The 21,755-nt window shown below is 40.7% G+C and overlaps 2 protein-coding genes across 3 annotated transcripts in view; both read left to right on the top strand.

Annotated features, from left to right (window-relative positions):
* The window catches only part of rbbp5 (retinoblastoma binding protein 5), a 14,370-nt gene extending 11,987 nt beyond the window's left edge, over window positions 1–2,383 (top strand). For both annotated transcript variants that reach the window (XM_050038619.1, XM_050038618.1), the window contains exon 14: window positions 1,979–2,383. In XM_050038619.1, coding sequence (XP_049894576.1) covers window positions 1,979–2,031 — 53 coding nt within the window. In that variant the 3' untranslated portion in view covers window positions 2,032–2,383. The remainder of the gene's footprint in view (window positions 1–1,978) is intronic.
* A 4,509-nt stretch (window positions 2,384–6,892) lies between these two features.
* ippk (inositol 1,3,4,5,6-pentakisphosphate 2-kinase) lies at window positions 6,893–21,540 on the top strand. The gene is made up of 14 exons (XM_050039162.1): window positions 6,893–7,146; window positions 8,747–8,806; window positions 12,876–12,971; window positions 14,193–14,259; window positions 14,425–14,543; window positions 15,066–15,155; window positions 16,092–16,150; window positions 16,381–16,453; window positions 16,864–17,016; window positions 17,483–17,603; window positions 19,699–19,834; window positions 19,968–20,070; window positions 20,449–20,540; window positions 21,154–21,540. The coding sequence occupies exons 1-14, from the start codon at window positions 7,066–7,068 to the stop codon at window positions 21,404–21,406; spliced, it is 1,503 nt and encodes a 500-aa protein (XP_049895119.1). The 5' UTR covers window positions 6,893–7,065; the 3' UTR covers window positions 21,407–21,540.
* The last annotated feature ends 215 nt before the right edge of the window (window positions 21,541–21,755 follow it).

Here is a 21,755-nt window from a genome sequence, read left to right as displayed (position 1 = left end):
GGGGGCAAACACTTTTTCACACAGGGCCATGTAGCTTTGGATTTTTTTCTTCCTCATTAATAAAACCCTTCATTTAAAAACTGCATTTTGTGTTTACTTGTGTTATCTTTGACTAATGTTTAAATTTGTTTGATGATCTGAAACATTTAAGTGTGGAAAACATGCAAAAAAGTAAGAAATCAGGAAGGGGGCAAACACTTTTTCACACCACTGTATTTGGGCAAAGGGTGGAGCTGTGTGAGTGAGGGGTTGATCTGACCAAGACTGAAGCCGCGCCTCATTGACAACCTGTCGCTCAAAGCAGACCTGCCCTTAATTATGCAAAATTTTGAGCCTTCATAAAATTTAAATGTAAGTTATATAAAAATTCACCCCTGTACAATTGTTATTAAGGGGGGAATTAGCTATAGAGACCAGAACCGTTTTTTGTACCAGGCTGTAAACAAGTTTATTATTGCTGTAAAGTTGAGGATTTTAACATGAGGGTTTATGGTAGAGCTTTAATCAAGCCAAAAAAAAAAAGGTCCGACCCTCAGCAGCAGTTTTGGGCCCGAGGCCGATCAAAAATTGAGTTTCTACTGTTTGAAAAAAAAAAGAAGCTTAGATTATATTTTATATACGATATAGTTTCAGTATTAAGACATTGATTAAAAGCGAAGAGCAGAAATGTTTTCCTGGCATTTTTGTGGTCGCTTCACTTTTCAGCTTGAGAGGTTGCAGCATGATTGTATTACACGTTAGATGTTAAGTACTTTAAGATTAGTCTTACATTTCTAACATTACTGCTTATTTTATCATTGAAGCCAACAATTTTACACGATAAACACCTTGCAAAAGACTTCAATATTGCACCCTGAATGTAATAACAAAGTATTAAATTACATTCTGTCTGTTGGTGCTATTTTGTCTGATGCACACCATGCTGTCAACTCTGGCCAATCAGCCAGAGCTCTCGCTATTGGCAGGGCTCAACATCAGGGATTGTCTGATGACCCGGAGCAATTAAAAAGCGATTGATGTTAATGTCTGCTATACTCTGAGACTTTGCTCTGCCTGTGTCTGTCTTTGTGTGAGCAGAGAGCGCTGTGGGAAGACAGACACAGGCAGCCATGTTTACTTCATAGATGAAATGTGATCGATGAGTTGAAATGCAAAAGGGCATTCATGGCGTCTTGAAGAAAAACATACGACTATGTTGAGAAACATGACTTGTCTTATAAGAGTAGTTGAGCGTCAGAGAGAGAAAGAGAGTGGTATTTGCTCACTGAGAGCAGAGAGGTGTTGGCGATTGAAGCAGAGAAGAAATTAGCAGTAAAGTTCTCAAATAGTAAAGACCCAATTACATATAAATATATACTGTATATACAAGTAAGCGTAGATACTGTGCAAGTCTGAGTCAAGAACTGAGAACACTTAAATATCTGTTTACTTAACACAACTAATATCGTTATTGTTATATCTAACGTTATTGCATATCAGCTCTTTTCCTCATATTGTGTAGCTCTAGAGGCCACTTAGAAATCTGAAGATATCTTAAAGGAGCCACATTTAATACATTCTCTTCTCTTACATCTCTGCTGTTCTTCTGTTAACCTGCTGTCAATGAAACTTTCTGCACAAGTGTCTCACATAAAAGGACACTAAAAGCTTAAAACATCTGCAGGAAGTGTGAAGTTTTATTAATAATAGCTTAACAGCGATTCCAAAAATGTCACAGTAAAGATTTTAATTAATTGCTGCTGTTGTACAGATGGATTTAGTAGGACGCAGTTTATTGTACTGTATTTATCACGTGAGACTTTAGAGTGCAGGTAATTTTCCCATTTTTTTTTTCTACAAGTATTTATCTATTTGTCTCGGTCATGATTCTTATAATTATTATTTGAGAATGTACCACAGTTCTAAGGAGAGCATTGTGTAAACAGTGTCTTATTGTCCACGATGTGTCTGTCTTAACAGTTTCTGTGTTCCTCTGCAGGGAGTCTTGTTTCGCAGTCGTACAAACAACACGACATCGGAGGGATGGACTGATAAATGCTGTGTACAATGGTGACGGAGCCGCCAACAGGCGAAAACAAAAAGGACACAAAGCCTGATGTCATACGTACAGACTGTGAGCGAGCAGCCTCTTTGATGTGCAGACTGTTTCCTCTCCCAACCAGAGCACAGCGACACAGGAAAACTCCTCAGCCTGGATCACTGGACAGATGGCGACAAAGAGAGCGTGAAGCAGTCAAAGTTGTCACGTAGAAATCACGTCCTCTGTCTCTGTAGGATTCATCATGTATAGAACACCCGTGTCTTGATAGTGTGTGTGTGTGTGTGTGTTTCGTCTTTCTTGTTGTTTTTATACGTATTAAAACATTTTTTGATTTATAAATAATGAGCTGCTTTGTGTTTCTGTGTGGAAACCTGTACTCATCTGTAGATCCTGACAAATGTCGATATGTAAAAGCTTGAAAAAGAATCTGGGGCCGGATTTATAAAACATCTTAAAAGGCAACTATCTCTGTATTCAAAATTCAGTTCAAAAATATTAGTAAACATAGACATCTCTCTCCCAAATCCAAAAACTAGAGTGCTAAAACTCGAATTAATGATGTCATAGGGCAGAGATGTCAATCATATGGCCCGTGGCCCAGTATCGTCCCACCAAAGGGTCCAGTTTGGCCCACTAGATGACTTTGCACACCTAATATTGATGCACTTGTGAAGGGTAAGAAGTGCCAGGTGTCAGGAGCAAGTTAAACAGCGAGTAGCCTTCTTAATATAAAATGCTGCTTCAGAGGCTTTTCCACCCTGATCAGAGTACAGTCCTCTGAAAAAGCAATAAATACGGACTGTGGTCATGTTTTAAGACACTGAACATTGTGCAAAATACTGTGAATCGGTAGCTTCAGTATAAGAGAATCTGTATCAGGCACTGACAAAAGTTTAGATTTGTAATTGGTCTGTAAAGCAGGGAATAACCCGATTCCTCAATCCCAGACACTTCAGTCTGGTATTGTGATACCAGCATTACTACACAGACATGGAATAGTTTGTGTCATCTCAGGTTGTTCATCTGTTTTGGAAATGGATGCATATTTTCAGAGTGTATTTGAGCTTCTCTGCACCAAAAGAAAGGGAGATGTTTGGAGGTGTGGTTATTTATAAGTGATCATGTAATGGTTTTACTGGTCCAGCCCACTTGAGATCAAACTGGGCTGTATGTGGCCCAGGAACTAAAATGAGTTTGACACCCCGGTCATAAGGTATAAAGTCTGGAGCTGCTCCATAGACAATGAATGGGGAAAGATGTCATAGATGACACTGAGAGCACCCAGGGAAATCTTCTGAGAACACTTCAACAGAATTAAGTTAATTTGGGTATAAAAAAGAAAAAACATTCTGTGGCTCCACAGAATCCGGCTCCTATTGATTGTCTATGGAGCAGCTCCAGACTTTATACTCTGACATCACAAGTCTGAGACTTCTCTGGTTTCTGGCTCTTTGAGAGAGAGCAGCACATGTTCATAAATACTGATTGAACTGGGGCGTCGGTGGTTTAAGGCCAAAACACACCTTCGGCGTCACTGACGCGAGTCAAGTGCCGCCCCCAACACACAAAAAGCGTCGCGCTGCGGGGCGTCAACCGGATTTCTATTGCACACTCCAGCTCGCTAGGCTGGGAAGTATAAAACAGCCGCCCCCATTATTTTCTATTTACAAATCCACACCGGCGGCGGCTGTTTTGACGCGCGTCGTACGCCGCCGGTGTGTTTTGGCCTTTAGTGGTAGAGCAGGCGCCCCATGTACAAGGCTGTTGCCGCAGCGGCCAGGGTTCGACTCCAGCCTGTGGCCCTTTGCTAAATTTAGGTGGTGTTCCCCTTTAAGGCTTAAAAATGTATCTGAATTTGGTCAAAGAGTAATTCACAAAGCAGTTTAGAGCTAAAAATAGCTCAAAAATCTGAGAAAAGTTTGAGCTCATTCAGAGGATGCCTGAGGACTTCACTAAGACCTACTCACAGTCAGTCAGCCGCCCCTCTTTGTGTCAGTTTTGGACAAAATACAGTTTACAATACAGTTTAAAGCAGTTGTTTCCAACTGGTGGGTTGGGGGTCCATTCTGAATAGACCACAAGTGACTCACAAACATGTCAAGTTTGTAAAAAACACACTTTATTTTTAAGTACAGTGAATTACTGGCACAGAGCTTTTATTTTAAAGTGCTGTTTCCTGCTGTAGAGTGAGTGAATAATTGACAGCTACTTGACAGAGACAGCAAACTAGCTTAATGACATGGCCAAGCACAAGTATGATGCTGCATATTTTAAACTTTGTGGACCTTGAACTAATGACTAAGGAGAACTCTGGACCCTGTGGCTGAACCAGTTGAGAACCACTGGTTTAAAGCATCTATCAGAATAATCCATCAAACCAAAAATAAGCTCTTAAGATCTCTGTTTGTTCAACAGTTCATTAGGCATACATTAAATAATCACCAACTGCAATTAATATATAAATCACTGCATTACCAGGTAAAATTGGCACTGTCTGTAGAATTACTGCATTTGACTACTACAAAAAATCACTCTATCAACATGTAGGCGGTGTTTAACGACATAAAATCGACCTGGCGAGTCAGTTTTACTATTTTTAATGTATAGAAACAAAATTTAAAATCTATGCTTGGTTGCAATTTGCAATCTCACCACTAGATGCCACTATATCCTGCACACTAGACCTTAAAAGTATCAAAACTAAAAGTACACAGCAGGCAGCAGGATGAACCCTGACCCTGTTTTATAGTATTGGATCGGTGCTATAGGATCCATGTAAGAAGCATTTTAATGTTGCAGTTGCGGTGGAGCTCATTTTAACTGCTTTATTGGTTTAATCTGCAATTTATCATATTTTTTAAGATGATCATATTTGTGTGTCTTCATCTAAAAAGTAATTAGTTACTCTGCAGACAGAGGAAGCTCAACACTGACTCCAGGGTACTTTAAAACAAAGTGGGCCTACAGAACATGTGCTAAATTCAACTGCTGGAAATACAGGTTTAAGTAAAGTTCTGATGTTTATAACGACTTAAACAAATGACAAAAACCTCCCAGGGTAAACATACAGTGTACTTTAGAAAGAGCAGATGGGGTGGAGGCTGGAGGATCAGGCTCTTCAGGTATCTCACTGAAATATTGAAGTGCACCTGTGTTTTTAGTCATGCTAGAATAGTCTCTTTATGGATGGTGTTGATTGGCAGGTCGCAGTGGTGGAAGAAGTACTCAAATCTTTTATTAAATTAAAAGTATCAATACCACAGTAGGATATACTCTGTTTCAGGTATCAATTATGTATTCAAATTTTTATTTAAATAAAAGTACAAATGTATGACCATCAAAATATACTTGTAAAGTATCAAAGGCTAAAAATACTAATTTTATATGTTTATATATTATATGTTTGTAGTCCTGTTTTTCCTTAATGTATCAAGATATTCACATTCTGTTTTTTTTTCCACTGCCCACTGTCTCATAAAATGTGGGATCAATTAGAGCTCCTCCCATACTTTAATTTATGTACAATGATTACAACTTTGTTATTGTAATATAACTTTCTCATAATTGTTCTTATAATATGACTTTATCCTCACAAAATTAAAACTTTGCTCTTTTCTGACTTTTTTTCCTCTAAAATTACAGCTGTTCTCTTGTAACAGCTTTTCTCTTACTTAACCTCAAAGTATCATATGTAGCCTTGTAAGATACCGGTATGTCATTTTCTTGTAATAGCCTACGCCTCTGTGCTGATAAAACTATGAATTTATTCTTGTAAGGTTGTGATTTTCTCTTTGTAATATGACAGTTTCTTTTGCCTTAATTATTACTTTCTTCTTGTAATATTATGACTGACATTTTTTTTTAAATTTTCCTCTTGTAAGGGAATGTTTTTTATTTATAGAGGGGAGGGGGCCAAATAATTTGTAAGCACTAGGGAGGGGCTTATTTTTGTATTATTTTTCTTTTAGTTTTACTTTTTATTTTGGCTTAAATGAGGGGCCTACAAATGTAAATGGTTGTGTTAAGTAAATATTTTACCGCTGATTTTTAAGAAAAAAATGCCTTCCAATCCCACCTTTGGGTTTTGAAGGCATGATTTTCTTAAAAAAATCATCAAAGTTGCACCATTTATCATTGCCAGAAAAAAAAGCCAAAAAACAGAAATGATCAAAAAAAGTTTGTACTTTATTGTATGTCTCATTTAAATTTTGGACAAAAATAAAATGATTGCACTAACTCGCCAGCATGCATGACAAGAGTGAAAAAGCAAGGCTTTTTTTCAACTCTAGGATTAAATCTTCAACTTTTAATTTTTAACTTTGAACATCAAAGGGTAAATTTTAAAAGTTTAATAGGTAATTTATGGTGCAGAAAGGGTCATGCATTCCAAAGTCACTCAGGGAGGCTCAAGGAAAAATGTTTGTAGCTTCAGGTAAAGTAAAAAAAAAATAAAAAAATAATAATAATAATAATAATTACACTCCAGCCACCACTCTCCTCTGATAGGTGAAGAACAGTCCCTAGGAGGACGTTTTATTTCTTAAAAAAAAAAAAAAAAAGACAACTATATTTTTGTGTCAGTTTTAGTTTTTGAATGGGCTTTTAAATGACAATGCATTATTATTATTATTATCATTATTATTATCAGTGATGATAATAATATCATTATTATTCTCTGTTCAAAAAGTCTTTATTCTCATAATATTTCTTAAAATATCTCAGCTTTCTTTCTCTGAGATCTGACGTGTCTCTTTCTTCCAAGAACCGTTAGGTCAGTTAGGCCAACTTCCTTATGGGACTTTTATTTTGAAGAGGCGGAAGTGGTATTCTGGTGGGAGTAACTTGGTCAGCCGGGGCCGGGCGGCAGCAGCAGTGGCAGCAGCAGCAGAAGTCAGTCGGTCCTGTGGTACTTCGGAGTTACCACTAGCAGCCAGTAGTACCAGTCGGAGTACTTGTATGTTTCTGTGCCGTCGTGTGTTACTTTCTGGCCGTTAACGGGAGCTGAGCGTGTCGTCGTTAGTGTGATGGAACTGGACAAAATGGACGAGAACGACTGGAAGTATCACGGAGAGGGGAACAAGAGCCTGGTGGTCTCACACGTACAGGTGAGTAGGCTAGGCTAACACGAAGCTAACCCAAGTTCGGCTAAAGCAGGAGGAGTGTGAATTTAGCTTTGAGAGGACACCCACCGCCCGCGTCACACTTTTCTAACGTTAAATATACATCGCCTCGGTGTTGCTGACGACGGAAACTTTATAGTTATTATCTGGAAAGTATGTTTAAAGCTGAAGGGTGACATGTCAACTGCCAGGAATGAGGATTTTATTTAGCTATCATCGGTACTACTAGCCTGTGTTTGCTAGCTTAGCCGGCTTGTTAGCCAACAACTAAGAGTTCAAATGAGTCCAACCAATAACAAAAGATCGTCACACAGCGACAACAAAGCTTAAAACACCCCGTTTTTTTGCAGTAAAACATAGATTTAAGTCCAGTCAAGGTGACGGACTGACCGGGTGATGTTAGGTCATAAAAGGTAAGATCCTAACGGGCTGCTGGGAGGCTACATTAGCTAACGGGACCTGCCTGTTAGCAGACTCCGAGGCTGACCGCTAGTCTTTGAGTTCACTTCTATTCAGGTTAATCCGGAGCTGGACTGATCAGGGCAGGGTGGTGAATCCACTGACATGTCCCAGATCGCCTGTGGGAAAGTCTCATTCACGGGACCTTTGCGGTCATGTTGTTATTGAGCAGTTGGTGAGATGTTATGAGGGTATGACATCACAGCAGCAGTGTTGTAATCAGCTCAGGAACTGTCGAGCTTTCTTGGGGTTTTGATTGTTCACAAGGCAATATACATTTTCATCTGTGCTTCACTTTGCATTATTACAATTCCTCACTTTGTTAGATAAGTTTTCTTGTTCATACCAGCTCTGTAATTATTTTTCTTTTATACGTTAGCAGGTGCAGGACGATCTCCAGGGAAGACAGGGAAAGATACATCCTCTTATTCAAATCAAAGTCAGACTAAAAGTGAAACTAAGTTGCTCAAGAAGTCAAAATTAAGTCAGTTTGCACCACTGAACATTCGGCTGTTTGACAAATTCAAGCTGAAGGGAAAAATTCCTTCAGCAGAAGTCACCAAAAAACATGTGTCCACTACACTTCAAATAATTTAGGAGTGGTTCAAAACTAAGGAGAGGCAGGGCAGGAGAGAGATTTGACTACTGACCAACCGCATGTAAATGTGGATGTTACAGTAACCAGGTTACTGCAGTGCATTCAACCATGTCATCTGGTTTCCTGCATAACCTGATTTTTCTCAGTGTTGTGTTTTTTTAGTGGGCATGTAGATGTTCACTGATGGAATGTCCTGACATCTGTTATGTCATCATATTCTCAGGTGAATTAATGTTCTCTCTGAAACACACCCAAATACTGACTGAAGTAGTCAGCGTTGCGTGTTGTAACCGTTATATGATGCATTATGTTTGAAAGTTGTAATCAGAGACACTTGTTTCAACCTGCAGTGGAATAACTGTTTCTGGGAAACACTGTGGGAAAACTTTATGAGCTGTATCATTATGTTAACCTACCCACAGGAATCTCATGGAGATGCTCCTGGATCGACCCTGCCCAGTAGTTCAGGTGTGAATCCAGGTCTGAGGCTCCGCTGATCCTAACTGTGCTTCTCTTCTGTTCTTGCAGCTTTCCAGAGTTCTACGCCTGCTCAAGTATCCGGCCGAGAACTCTGAAAATCCACCACAGGTAAATATTAGTCTGTGTGTTTCAGGTGTTTTCTGAAGCTGAAGACTGATTCAAATTAATGCTCAGTAAAACATCTTGATCACAGGGAAAGTATTGGGAATCTTTTAGTTTATGTGTGCTTGTTAATTACATTTATTTTTTTGCAATTTGAACTTCTATTCTCTCTAATAGATACTTTACAGTGTACCCCAATTTTAACCCTAAAGTGCTCATCCCCAGCAATTTTACTGTCAGGCCCAATTTCCCCTAGATTGGCTGTAACCTGACGTCCATTATGTGTTTAGATATTATTGTAGTGGTGTTTTTAGATGTTGTAGCATATTGTCAACCGAACTTGAACCACTAGTTTTCACTTCAAAACAGACCAAACTGTCTCATCTGTCAACCATCTGCAGCCCGACCCTTCTTTATTTCTTATTTTTTATACAAGGTAATTAGAATCGTACAAGGTAAAGCCCTTATTTTTGTTATTTAATCAATATTTTTGGGGACACCTCACATCTTGTTTGAATAAAATGTTATTGGAATTTTCAACTGACAGAATTGATCACAGTTCGGTGTGAGCTCCCAAGTCACAACTGGTCATTTGATTGAAAATGTGCAGTGTGAAGTAACACACTGTAGAAGATTATTAAATCATTGGGGATTTGCACAGCTGTAGGCTTCTGCACGGTGACCCTGATTGACCAGAGACACTCTGTAACAGCTGAGCAAACACTCAATGTAAAACATTAATTTTAAAAACACAAACAAAAATGAACAAACTGTTAAATGACAGTGTTTACAGGAATACTTCACCCACAAAACAACCATTTTTATACCACTTATTCATCTTGCATTGCCTTAAAGAAAACTATGTCTTTCTTGCATGCCCCCAGTGCACAAAGAATCCAAAAATGGCGGACATTGTTGATAAATTGAAGTAAACCGGGACGCTTTTAACAACAGCAAAAATATATCAAAACATCTGTTCACAAAACTCATGTGGTATAAACCAAGTCTCATGTATCCAGTCATATGCTCAGTGCCTCCCAAACACGTTGCATTGCCCTCATCCCCTTTTGACCAGGACTAATAGTGAAACCTTTCTATGCTTCCACTTTCAGTCTTGGTCATAAGGGGATGACGGCAAGGCAAACTACTGCACATGTTTTGCTGTTGTCACTTCATTTAATCAACAGTGTTTGCCTTTTTTGGATTCTTTGTTCACTGGATACATGCAAGAAAAAAGTTTTTTCTTGAATTAAAGGTGACACAGTGTGAAACCTGATATGTAAATGCTCATTTTGTGGGTGAAGTATTCCTTCAAAGTTTACTTCCCTACAGCACCTGACTGCTGACTGTCATATACTGAATGATGGCTTGGGTTACCCAATTCCAGTAGGCTTGGATGATATCATGGTATCATGGTATACTAGCGTATTTATAAATCCTGACAGTTTAATTTTCAGTGCCATCAAACGTAGATACTCCACTTTCTGTTAAACTGATACAGAGGCTGCAGAGACTAGACTACGTGAAATAACAAGCGATAAATGTACCATTGTCAAATAATCAGAGCAAACCACATTTACACAAATATGTATTTATTGTGAATCTTTAATCACTGTATTTCATAAAATAACACTACTTTACCAAATGAAATAAAACTCTTTGCTTAAAACAACAGTCTCATGGCTGCAAACGATCTCGTGCTGCATCCGAAGACACGCAGGTGTTAAACTGGTTTTATAGTAAACAACAGAGCTGTGTGATGCAAGATCTCAGATTGATGACTGAGGGAAGAAAAATGTCAGTAATCCTAATGATAATCCTGATAAAGTCCATGACAGAGAGGAGAAAACAGATGTTTGAGTGGATGAAGTTCAAGATGTGGTTCATACCTGTTAGCAGGGTTACAATGGAAACTTAGTTTAGTGTAATGGTTGCATGTAGCAGGACAGGGCTCCATTTAGTCACTGCTCTGTTTATTGTCAGTGGAGTAGCAGCAGACCTTACATCCTGGTCAGATTAAAGGCTTGAAGGGACAGTCCCTGATACACATGTAAACTAAAGTATGGCCCCGCCCAATCCTGAAATTCAAATAAACTTGGAGCTGCTTATCGGCTGCCAACACTCTGAGGCTGATTCACAACAATAAACAACAGCTAAAGGTATAAACATTTGAAAGGTTTGTTTATATGAGTTTTATTTGTAGCAACAACAGGAAAACTGATGAGTGTTTCTAATTAATCTATTACTCAAACAGATAAAGAAATGAAATATTAGGTGTTTGAGGAGTTTCTGTACTTTAAGAGAAATCCTGGGGCAGCTTTACAAACCAGTGTTTGTTGGTCAACCAGCTGACTTTGGGTTTAACCCTGTCTTTCCCCCCTACAAAGATAGTTGCCATGGTAACTGCTGGCACACAACAAACACACAAGGAACAGTTTCTGTTCAGACTTGCAGATCAGAACTTATGAAAGGACCAACTCCTGACCAGTCAGCGGTGAGGAAGAAAATGAGTCACCATTCCTACAGGATCCCAGTATGGAAAAAATATGTATGTGGTTACACGTGATGTAGATTAGTAGCGCTGTAGCTATGTAGGAAGATGATATCTATTTCATACTGTCTACAGAGCGGCTGATTGTTTGTCCAACCAGGGAAACACTGGTTAGTTAATAAACAACGGAACCATTTTAATCAATAAAAGTCATAGATTGTGGGTCTCAGGTCTGGAACAATGCTCTGCTTACCTAGGATGTTGCTGTTTGCTTAAGTGAGGACAGATAATAAGAGACATTACGTTCAATTAATTAATCATTTGTTTGTCGTATGAAGTCATACAAGGAACAACTTCCGTGAAGTGCGATCCTATAATTTCCCTCAACTTGTACGTTGTGATTTTGCCCTTTCTTCCCTCCTCTGACACAGTAGGCTGCTGCTTTATAATTGCCCGTGTCTCTAGACAGGTAGCATTGTGTGTATGTTTTTGAAAGTGCTGCCAAAAGTGAGGTCCGCAGACCAAAGTTGGTCCGCCAGAAGGTTCGATTTGGCCCGTCAGATGTTTCTAGTGAAAAGTAAATGATGAAAAAAAAAAGGGAACTCGGGATCCTAGCACCATTTTGCACCTTAACAATACAAAACAATACAACAGGTGTTTGCTTTTAGCCTGTGACCCACCATTAAATTTCAGTTTTGACCCTCCCACGGAAAAAGTTTGGGCACCCCTGATTTATGGCACCCTGGATGGTTCTGGTAATCCCTGGTCTCTGGAACGTGCACCAGACTCAGACAGGTTGGCTCCATCTCTAGCGCCATTAAGGGCATGCGTCACTGATTGTTTACATAATGTTGACCGCAACAAGATGGCTGCATGGTCGCTCCTCCTGAACACAGGAAGCGGTCGAGTAGATACGGGACATCACCTCACTTTTCCTCCGTCACACTAGTATATATTCACTGTAAAGCACGCGGCTCCTCTACAACTCTCTCCAGAGTCCTCAGCTCTGTCAGACTGGCGTATAGTGAAAGAGCTTCCTAGTTGAGTGGTACTGTCCAGGATTTAGCCAAGTTTCGTTGAGTCAAAGGATATTACAGTTCCTAATAGCCGGTTGAAAACATGCAGCACGGGTCGTTCCAGTTTAATATCCAACGCCTGTACAATGGCTAACAGGATGCTAGTTTGACTGGTGCCCATCTTTTCCTTCATGTTTACTGATGCTTACATTTGAGAACCTCGACCTAGGCAGCTATCATAAGTCAGCAGGAAGAGAGAGTTTGCAGGCTGGTGAGTTGATTTCCTTCTCTGGATAACTGACTCGCAGCCACACGCCACCACCATCCAACGCCGACCACGAAAAGCACCAGCAACACTTGCAAAATTAACACAAGAGCATAACTTAAACAAGAATTAAGTAGCGCTAATGGAGAGGTGACTGGAAACATCCACACCCCCCTCTTTGTGTCCAAGAGACAATAAATAACTCAAATAACTACTCTGTCAACAGTACATCTCATGACTCAGAACAGGTTATATTTTACCTGTCTGTCTAACGGTCTGTCTATCTGTGTGTTTGTCCTCCAGACGGTGGAACAGGCCTTCCGGCAGATCCAGAACATTGTTGACTTCAGCTCCAATGTGATGAGCAGCCTGCTGGGAGAGAAGTTCATCCACAGTGGGGTAAGACACTGTTATGTTTACACAGTTTGATGTCATTCAGTAAAAGGTTTTTGTTTTTATCTTATCTTTTATCACTTTATCAAAGCTCTATCTCACAGAACATTAAAAGCATGCTTCACTGACTTAACATTACACTGCTGAAACACTGTCGGACTTATGATGAACGAAAAGGGTCAAAATCGATGCAGCAGAACCACAGTGTCTTTATTTAAACCACATATTCCTCTTTCTTGTCAAAACCCAGTGCCTGCGTTACCCACAATGCAACCAAACCCCTGATATTTCAGTCAGAGGAAGCATTCACACTGGTGCTATTCTGTTCTGGCCAATCGATGGACCGTGGGTCAGTGGTCGTTTCGGGCAGTACCGCCCCAAAACGAGCAGCTGTTGTAACTGTGTGACGTTGTCCATGCGGTTCGGTCCGCTTTAAAAACTGCAGTGTGAAAGTGAACCGAACCAAATGAAAGTGTGAAATTTTTCGGCATTCCCCGCCCAATCGGACTGAGTTCCCCGGACTCTCCCGGTGTGAATGCGCCCAGAGATTCAGGTGTGGCTAATATACATTTCTCCTTGATGCTGAAACAAACAAGACAAGTACGAAACAAACAACAATGGCTGCCAGACTAAAAAAATGAAAATTCCAGACGGATACATTTCAATACAAGCAAGTTTGTGACCAGTAACTGTACCCTGGGACTGTTTTACCCCCCTGGTTGACTAAGTCGGGAAATGTCTGTTAAATTTTGCACTTCTAAAAAAGTGAAGGTGCATATATTATTATTATTATTATTATTATTATTTTAGCATAATGTGAAGTATACACTCCCATCAGACCTGGGTGATGAATCAGGGAACTTTCTAGCAGCAGAAATTCACAAAAACAGTGAGTTACATTGTTGAAATCTGAAGGGTTTTAGCACATGAACAACACTCCCTGGGTCAGATGGTGCCTAATTTTAGATTTAAGTATCAGATGGAAGTTAGATTCAGCGGCTCAATTTATTTGCCTGTCAAAATTAGAGCATATAAAAAAGTCACGATCAAAGCTGGCTCTGTACGTTATGCCCCTCATAATATACTGATGACCAGCACAGTGCCAGTGGATCACATTACTTTACATACAGTAGAAAACAGAAACCAAGATGCTGCAGCAGAGACAGACGTTTGGACATGTTCCGTCCACAAACTGGACTAACATGACTGTCCCTATTTTCTCCACAGGAAGTGGTCAAACTGCCGCTGGAGTTTGTACGACAACTGTCAATCAAAGTTCAACATCAAAGACCTGGTAAAACTTTTTTTTTTGTTTCTGTGGGAAACATCTGGTATCAAAATCTAGTAAAGGAGCAGTTCAACATTTTGTGAAATACGCTTCTTTTGTTGCATGGAGTCAGATGAGTACTGAAAATGATCTGTGTGTGTGTGTCTGTGTGTGTGTCTGTCTGTCTGTCAGCCTGGCGCTGTGATAAGGTGATGGACATCTACAGCGGCTGTGCTCTCTGTTTGCCCAACCTGACATCTCCAGCACTCCACCCATCAACACACACTCCTCCACTCTGCATCGAGATCAAGGTACACACACACACACACACACACAGAAACATGCACACACACGGATATCTTTTGCATAAAATTGTTTCGCCCAGTTTAATTTCAATAGTGGCACAAACATTGTTTAATGAAAGAAAGGGGAAACATTTATTCCAAGTAAAGAAGTATACATAAAAGTAACAATAAAATTCTGCCTGGTTTTAACTTAATAAGCCTGGGTTTAATTTTACTTTCATCTCAGTAATAAAACTCCAGATCTGATTAAAGATGAATTAATTCAATTTTATTTATATAGCCCAATATCAGAGGCCTTTAAAGTATACAGCACCTCTGTCTTTGGACCCTCACAGCGGATAAAGGAAAAACTCCACCCCCCAAAAAAAACTTTTAAAGGGGTAAAAAATGACGTTCTTGTCCCGAGAAGCACTTTCAGTTTCAGAATTGTTTGCCTGTGAATCACCCTCACCCAAACAACACATCACATGAAGGACTGTGGGTGTATGAGTGGTACTCAGCTGATGCTATTTTGTGTTTTGCTTGTAGCCTAAATGTGGTTTCCTGCCGTCCTCCAAACATGTCAGCAAAGACATCAAGACCAAAGTGTGTCGCTTCTGCATGCACCAACACTACAAGGTAACTACAGCCACTGTGCAGAGGAACTACAGCTACACCAACTATAGTACAACAGCCTCTCATTATTAGTCACTGACCGTCACAGATCATATCAGCTGTAATTCTATCCGTAACTTGATGGCAGACCAAAACTAAACTTGTCTGTTGTCAGGTTTGTGTGCTCACTGCATATGGTGTTTGTAATTGCCTGAGTAAAGATTGTTTGTGAGGGAAGATCCTCCACTCTGTGTCACCGCTGTACACTCAAAAGTGGGCCGCGTGTTTCTGTAGTTCCAACAACGGAAACAGAGCGATACATCTTGTCTCTAATCCCATTCCCATGTTGAAATGTCACGTCAAATTCATAATTTAAAGGTCCAGTGTGTAGGATTTAGGGGCATCTATTGGCTGAAATGGTATATAAAATTCTTAAGTATGTTTTCATTTGTTTATAATCACCTGAAAATAAGAATCCTTGTGTTTTTATTACCTTAGAATAAGCTGTTTATACCAACATATGGAGCAGGTCTTCTATGGAGTCTGCCATGTTGTTGTACAGTATCCCAGAACAGACAAACCAAACGCTGGCTCTAGATAGAGCCATTTGCATTTTTGCATCGGCCACCGTAGTTCTTCTACATGCTTGTCACAAGGGAGTTTCAAGCTCTGCAACCTCACCCCTAGGTGCCACTAAATCTGACACACTGGACCTTTAAGCTTATAAATGTTATTTGAATCAGGACGTCAGTATTTGGGTCAAACAGCTCTTGAAAAACAAGATGTGTAAAATGTAGTGATCTACAGCTGCTGTATCAGTGTGGCAGATACATATTTAATCAATATGAAGCTACATAGAATCTTTGGATTGGACTACAGAAAAACTACTGTTTCTATGACTTCATCACATCAGCCTTTCTTTCACGTCTTCATTCATCACCTTGTATTCTGTCTCTCCAGGTGGCCAATGGGAAGTGGAAGAGACGCAGTCTGTACTGTCCTCTAGACCTGTTCTCAGGGTGAGATTACCGCAGCTACTACCGTTACCATCAACAGTGCTCTTGAGCTATGTGTGAAACTCATATGACCAGTTATATTGTGGTGATGTAAACGGTGATAACAGTACTGTATACATCAGTTCAGCAACAAATCCTTCCACCACGCTGCAGATTTAGTGACTGATAGAAAAGCTGCCTCAGTGTTCTACAGCTGACTCTGATGTTCTCTGTCTTTTTCTCGTGTTGTCCAGGAACAGACAGAGAATGCACTTTGCCATCAGACACCTGATAGAAGAACCTCAGAACAACTTCAAAATCTTCAAGGTGAGACACAACCCTACCTGTTGTCCAACTCCATCAGCAACACAATCAATCAACACAACTACTGGTTTAAAGAACAGAAAACATGGAGCACCCCTGATTGGAGGAATAAACTCAATGGTTTGAACAGGAAGTGTAAAGTGAAGGCGGTCCACTCTGCTCATATGTTATGATGGTGCTGATGTAACTTGTGACACATGGAAAAGGAATAAAGAGTATTTGAATGACTGATGGGGCTCAGAATGCAGAGCTATTGATCGAGAGTCTGATGCAAGAATAAGCCAGACTCTCGAAACTTTGTCTCAGCTTGAGATGACTCAAGTTCCAGAAACTGTGACTACCTAGATCCCCTAGTTCAGTTTAAGCTGTGACAAATATTTTAAGAAATTCATCCTCATATGTCTGTGTTTCAGGGCGGTCAGTGTATCTACAGCAGTAAGGAGGGCAGTGACGACTCCTTGGACCTGAACTCTCTGCTGCATCATCTCAGACCGTACTTCCTGTACGGAAACAACCGAATCAACAGTCACATGACCAGCAAAGCTGTCCTGAACGACTTCATCCAGGTAAAACCAACACACAAATATTTGTGTAAAGGGGTTTATACACACTTTTAATTCAAAGTAAAAATATATTGGTGTTGTGCAGCTGAGCAGTAGACTATAAACGTACCCATGCTAACATCAAGAGTCCCCAGTGGACCAAATTCTGCTCATGTCTCAGTGTCAGAGCAAAACAGACAAACTTGGAGTGTTTTCCAGATGTGAAACGGCTCAGTCAGGTGGAGATGTGAGAAGAGAAACTCACAACAGGTGTCACAGTGTCAGTCTAAAGTTTGTCTCTTTTTAAAGACCCTGGGTTGAAGTTAGAAATGTAGAAGTTGTAGTCAGGTTAGTGTTTGACTTTTTAAAATGTAAGTTATTTTGCAACTATTGATCTGTTATGAAAGTTTAAATGAGAGATCCTGACTCTTTAAACTGATGATGAAGACTCACCTCTGTTGGTCAAACACATCTCTTTGTCTGTCTGTAGGTCCTGGTGAACGCCCTGCTGAGTGGTGGAGGAGGGGATGGAGGGGTGGTGACAGACAGACGAGGAGAAGGGCGGAGCTTCTGTGAAGCGAGTCTGTTCAACAAGGAGAGAATTCGCCACGGTAAGAACCTGCCTGTCTCCCTGTCTGTTTTACTGACTGACTGTTTTCTGTTTCTTTCTCAGTGATTTTCACTCAACAGGTGAACAATTTATTTGACAGGGAACATACAAAAGCTAGTTCTCAATCCCTGTGTCTGAACAGGGACAAAACAGACAGTTTATACATCACACACAGCAAGCACTATGAAATACTGTTCACCATGTGCACAGACACAAGATGCACACAGAGCAGTTGTGGTTGTTTGATCAGCCAAAGACCAAACAACCTTTTCAGCATCATAGAAAAGAGTACAAACCTGTGAAAATTTTAATATGTGATGGAAGGAAACTCAGTTTTTTGTGGGTTTAATGAAAAAGTCTGCCTGTGCAGATGAGGTCTTTGTAATTCTGCTTCTCTCAGAGCAGAGCACAGTGAAAGCCTTTAAAGCGGGTGCGGCTAAGCTGTGGGCGTTTGTTTTACAAACTAACTGTGTGTCAGAGAACACTGACATTTTCAAGGCTCAACAGATTGAATTTGGTAAGTGTATTACAGTGGTGTCGGTTTGGACTTTGTGGTTTGAGCTTTACTAAATCTGGAAGTTCATTAAGTTCAATTTACTGAACACACAATACACAGACTGTAAAATTAAACATTATTAGCACAACTTTATTTTTTTGTCCTTAAGTCTAGTCTCTTAATAATGATTATAAGACAAAAGCCCACTTCGGACTAAATATTTGCAACAAGATTAAACCATTTTAGAATGTTGCCGTGGTGTGAACTGGGTCGTCTGAGCTCGACTCGAGCCAGTTGATCGTGTCACCTGCGACTCAGCTTGTCAGATAGCCAGCGGCTTGTTTTAGAATGTAAGACATGTCAACTGTTTCAACAGCCAATTGGCTTGGAGAGAAATCGGTCAACCTGTCAGGTTGTGTGTTCACTCGGCCTTCATCCCTGCTGAGCCTGAGTCCATTTTATTTACATCCCCGTGGCTGTTGACACATGTTGCTCTCCGTCCTCAGGATGTTGTCAGTGTTTGACGGTGGGTTGCTGCTGCTGCTCCTCGCTGTATGTGTGCGTGTCACACAGAAACACACTCACTGACTTATTTATCAGCGCAGGTTATTTGAATTATTTTTCGCCTATTTGTTATGACTATGATCTATCTGAAACTTGTTTCGTTTGTTTTTGCTGTTTCATTATTACAAGAAATGCAACTGTAACAAGTACAGTACAAGTAATAATTATTACAATACATTTAAAGCCTTTAAAAACACCCAAGGTCACCTTACAGACCATAAAAATAAAAACAAATAACAAGTAAAATACAGACAGAACAAGATAAGTATCTCTCTATTACTATTGTCATTCATATTTTAAGAAGATACAAGTTGTATTCAGCTATAAAATAAGCCTGAAAAGCTGTAACATCAGAAAGGAGATGCTGTGACAGTCATATAGGTGTCATTCTCGGAACCCATCGGCTGTATTCGGTGTCTGACTTCCGGTAGATACAGCCTCTGGGGGCAGACCCCCGATTTTTTGGCATTCCGGTTTGATTTGGGCGGAGGAGGCGAATTTCCGTTTCCGACTTCCGTTTATATATAAGTAAATATGCTGAACCATTGCGATGGTTTCAGAGTTTGCAGTGACGGCAATTATGTTCCGCCTCGTTAGTTCACTACAGACAGCCTACAACCGGAAACCAGGGCTCTTCCGCTCTTCTTCTTCAATTCACAGAGCTGCTGTGGAAAACTACATGATGCTGCTGGTTGTGCTGATGTGAATTGTGACTGTAACTCTGCAGACCAGTCTTGACAGATCCGTCTGTCTCTCCTCTCTCAGAAAGGATTGTCTTGTGTGGCAGCCTCCCTCAGAAATGTTTGCGGTTTGAAAGAAGCACTTTTGTCTTTTCACAAACATTTTGCTCACAACATCTGAATGTGATTATGTAAATATGTGAAACTAAAAACCTGACTCGTTTCTTTTTGTGCATGTTTCTTTTGTACTGAAGGAGACATTAAATATTCTTCCTGTTTGAAGCATTTAAAGTAAACCAGAATTCTGACCTGATGAGAACAGAAAAGATGACCACCCTCTCTGTCTCTGTGTGCAGGCTCTCAGGGTTTACCCAGCGACAGTGTTTTGTTCAGGATTCTTCAGACTCAGATGTTGGACACACTGGACATTGAGGGACTTTACCCTTTGTACCGCTGTGTGGAGCAACACCTGCAGGACTTCCCCAAGGAGAGGTAATACACGGTTAGAGAGTATCAGAAAAAAACTGTAGTAACTTTTTAGTTTTGATAAATCTCATTCGCCCATTACTTATAAAGAGGCACGGGTTTTATCTCTGGCATCACTTCCTGTCCGTGTCTGTGTTAGAACTCGTCTTCAGATGGACGGGCCGTACAACGAGGCCTTCCTGGAGAAGCTGCAGAAATGTCCGACTGAGGATGACGGCTCTGTGGAATACGCTGTTGCCAAGGTGAGACAGAGCTAGAACCTAATGTTCAGTTCCCTGCTGTAATATTTCTCCTAATGTCAGCTGACTGTCTGTAGGAGAAATACACACTGGATAAATCATCAGTACAAACACTGAGCTAAAAAAAAAAAATCCCAGAGAACGTTGTTGTTGTTAACAAAATATCCACGTAAGTAGTTGCAGTAAAGTTCCACATAACAGACTGAGGGAAAACAGTTTTTTTTTAAAGAAGGAACCTGCAGTGAAAGTGGAAGCAAAGTAATAGCTGCCAATTTCTTTTCTGTAAATCAGTTACCAGTTCGGACGGGTTTTCCACCCTCTGAACATTTACATAAAAGCCTAAAGAGAGTTGTTTGTCTAACTGCTGTGTTTTTACTTCAGGTCCACCAGTACCGCGTCGCCATGACAGCCAAGGACTGCTCCATCATGGTCGCCCTGGTGCCCAGCAGTGAGGAAGAAGAGGACGATGAAGGGTAAGAGTTAAGCTCTGGATGGCATGTTAATCACTTAGAAGAATCTCATTAAGTGAGAGGCTAACCTTCAGTCTGTAGTACAAGTCCGAAAACCAAGATGTTCTTAGCAGTGCCAGTTCAGGTCAGGTCAGCCATTGTTAGCAGTATGAGTTGATAAGAATGTATTACTTAGCATTTTGGACATTGAAAACCTGCAGCGACATGTTCACAGATAGAAGCTGGTCAGGACTGCAAATGTTTTAGTAAGACACAAATACAGCAGAAGTGCTGTTAAACAGGACATTACTACAGCTTTCACAACTGAAGATGTGCGCAGCAGCCATATTGGATTTTGAGGTTGCGTTATTGGGGTTCCTCTGACTTTCTGAGTTGGGAATCTGACCTCTGGAAAAAAATTCTGTCTGGAAACCCAGAAATTTTGAAGTGCCAGTACAAATTGAACACTCATAAATTTTGGTCTTTACAGACCTCATATACTGTGTTGTAAAGAATCATTGTGTAATAACTGATGAAGTCCACTAGGTGGAGCCAGACGTCAGCTCAGCACGTTTAAACCAAAACATTTCCGACTCACTTCTTCCTGGTCATTAATTCTCTCCTCCTCCTCCCCCAGTCTCTCCAGTCAGAGGCGGCTCAGGGACTTCCTCTCCTCCAGACCTCCTGCTTTCTCTTACTCAGTCTCCATTTTGGATCTGGACCCGAAACCGTTTGACAGCATCCCCCGCCAGCTGCGCCTGGACCAGAAGATCGTCTCTTGCTACCTGAGGACTGGTGGAACCTTGCCAAAGGGCTCTCTGCCGCCACTCTCTGGCATCTTCACAGCTGCAGAGAGAGAGGACTGCACGCTGCTCTTTCACCCCGTGTGAACACCTAACAAGAGCCGGATGACCCTAAGGACGAAGACTGATGCCACGCTGATGCCTCAAACGGAGTCGCCATGTTGATGCAGAGGTCGAGAATCACTTCAGACCAAAGCTGTTGATGGGAGACTTCACTGCAGCACTTTNACGCTGCTCTTTCACCCCGTGTGAACACCTAACAAGAGCCGGATGACCCTAAGGACGAAGACTGATGCCACGCTGATGCCGAGAATCACTTCAGACCAAAGCTGTTGATGGGAGACTTCACTGCAGCACTTTGTCTTCACTCAGCTCATGTCGACAGGTGTCAGCTCTGTCCGCTGCTGCTCAGCAAATTTAAAATCTCCAGGAAGTG

Source organism: Epinephelus moara, chromosome 24 (genome assembly GCF_006386435.1).
Source record: "Epinephelus moara isolate mb chromosome 24, YSFRI_EMoa_1.0, whole genome shotgun sequence".
In the NCBI taxonomy this organism is placed as follows: domain Eukaryota; kingdom Metazoa; phylum Chordata; class Actinopteri; order Perciformes; family Serranidae; genus Epinephelus; species Epinephelus moara.
This window is presented reverse-complemented; position numbering and strand designations above follow the sequence as displayed.